At 61.9% G+C, this 570-nt stretch overlaps 1 protein-coding gene across 1 annotated transcript in view; it reads left to right on the top strand.

Annotated features, from left to right (window-relative positions):
* Positions 1-286, top strand: part of PNPLA6 (patatin-like phospholipase domain containing 6) — a 25,770-nt gene extending 25,484 nt beyond the window's left edge. Inside the window, exon 37 of the mRNA XM_010828293.1 lies at positions 1-286. This exon is cut by the window's left edge and continues 14 nt beyond it. Within this exon, the coding sequence (XP_010826595.1) occupies positions 1-61 (61 nt within the window). The 3' untranslated portion in view covers positions 62-286.
* Positions 287-570: the final 284 nt, after the last annotated feature.

Here is a 570-nt window from a genome sequence, read left to right as displayed (position 1 = left end):
GATCCTCCGGCACCGGCGCTGGCTGCCACAGGAACCCTCCAGCCCTGCTGCAGATACCTGAGGACCTCCAGAGGGGTCCCTGCCTTGAGCTAGACAAGGGGTGAGCCCTATGGGGGTGGCTCACTCCCCCTCTGCCTGCTGCTATGCCTGTGACCCTTTGGGTCCCCCTTGACCCCCAGGGCCCACACACTGGACTGGCCTGTCCCCCCTCCCTGGCATGGGGGAGGGGCAGCACTGCACTGATGACCCTCGATCAGTCACACCAATAAACCTTCCCCTCTTGGAAGTGGCCTTATGTCATCTTTGGGTTTAGGGGGCACCTCGCTCCGCCTTCCATGCTCAGGATGGCGGAGGCTGGCACTGAAAACAGCCTTGAGCTTGTCACAGTGACCAGTGCTCCCAGCCTTGGGCTGAACATCCCCCACTCCCAGTGGGAGTGGCCTGTAGTCCCACTCAGTGCAGGCTCTGGACCACACTGCCTGCAGATGCTGTGTGCCTCTCTGGGGATCACGGATGCCCATTCTGGCACCCCTCATTCTCCATACTAGGTTCCCACAGCCTTCGCCCCTT

This window comes from Bison bison, unplaced genomic scaffold, assembly GCF_000754665.1.
Source record: "Bison bison bison isolate TAMUID 2011002044 unplaced genomic scaffold, Bison_UMD1.0 scf7180017864492, whole genome shotgun sequence".
Classification (NCBI taxonomy): Eukaryota; Metazoa; Chordata; class Mammalia; order Artiodactyla; family Bovidae; genus Bison; species Bison bison.
Note: the sequence above shows the minus strand (reverse complement) of the source record. Positions and strands in the feature narration are given on the sequence as shown.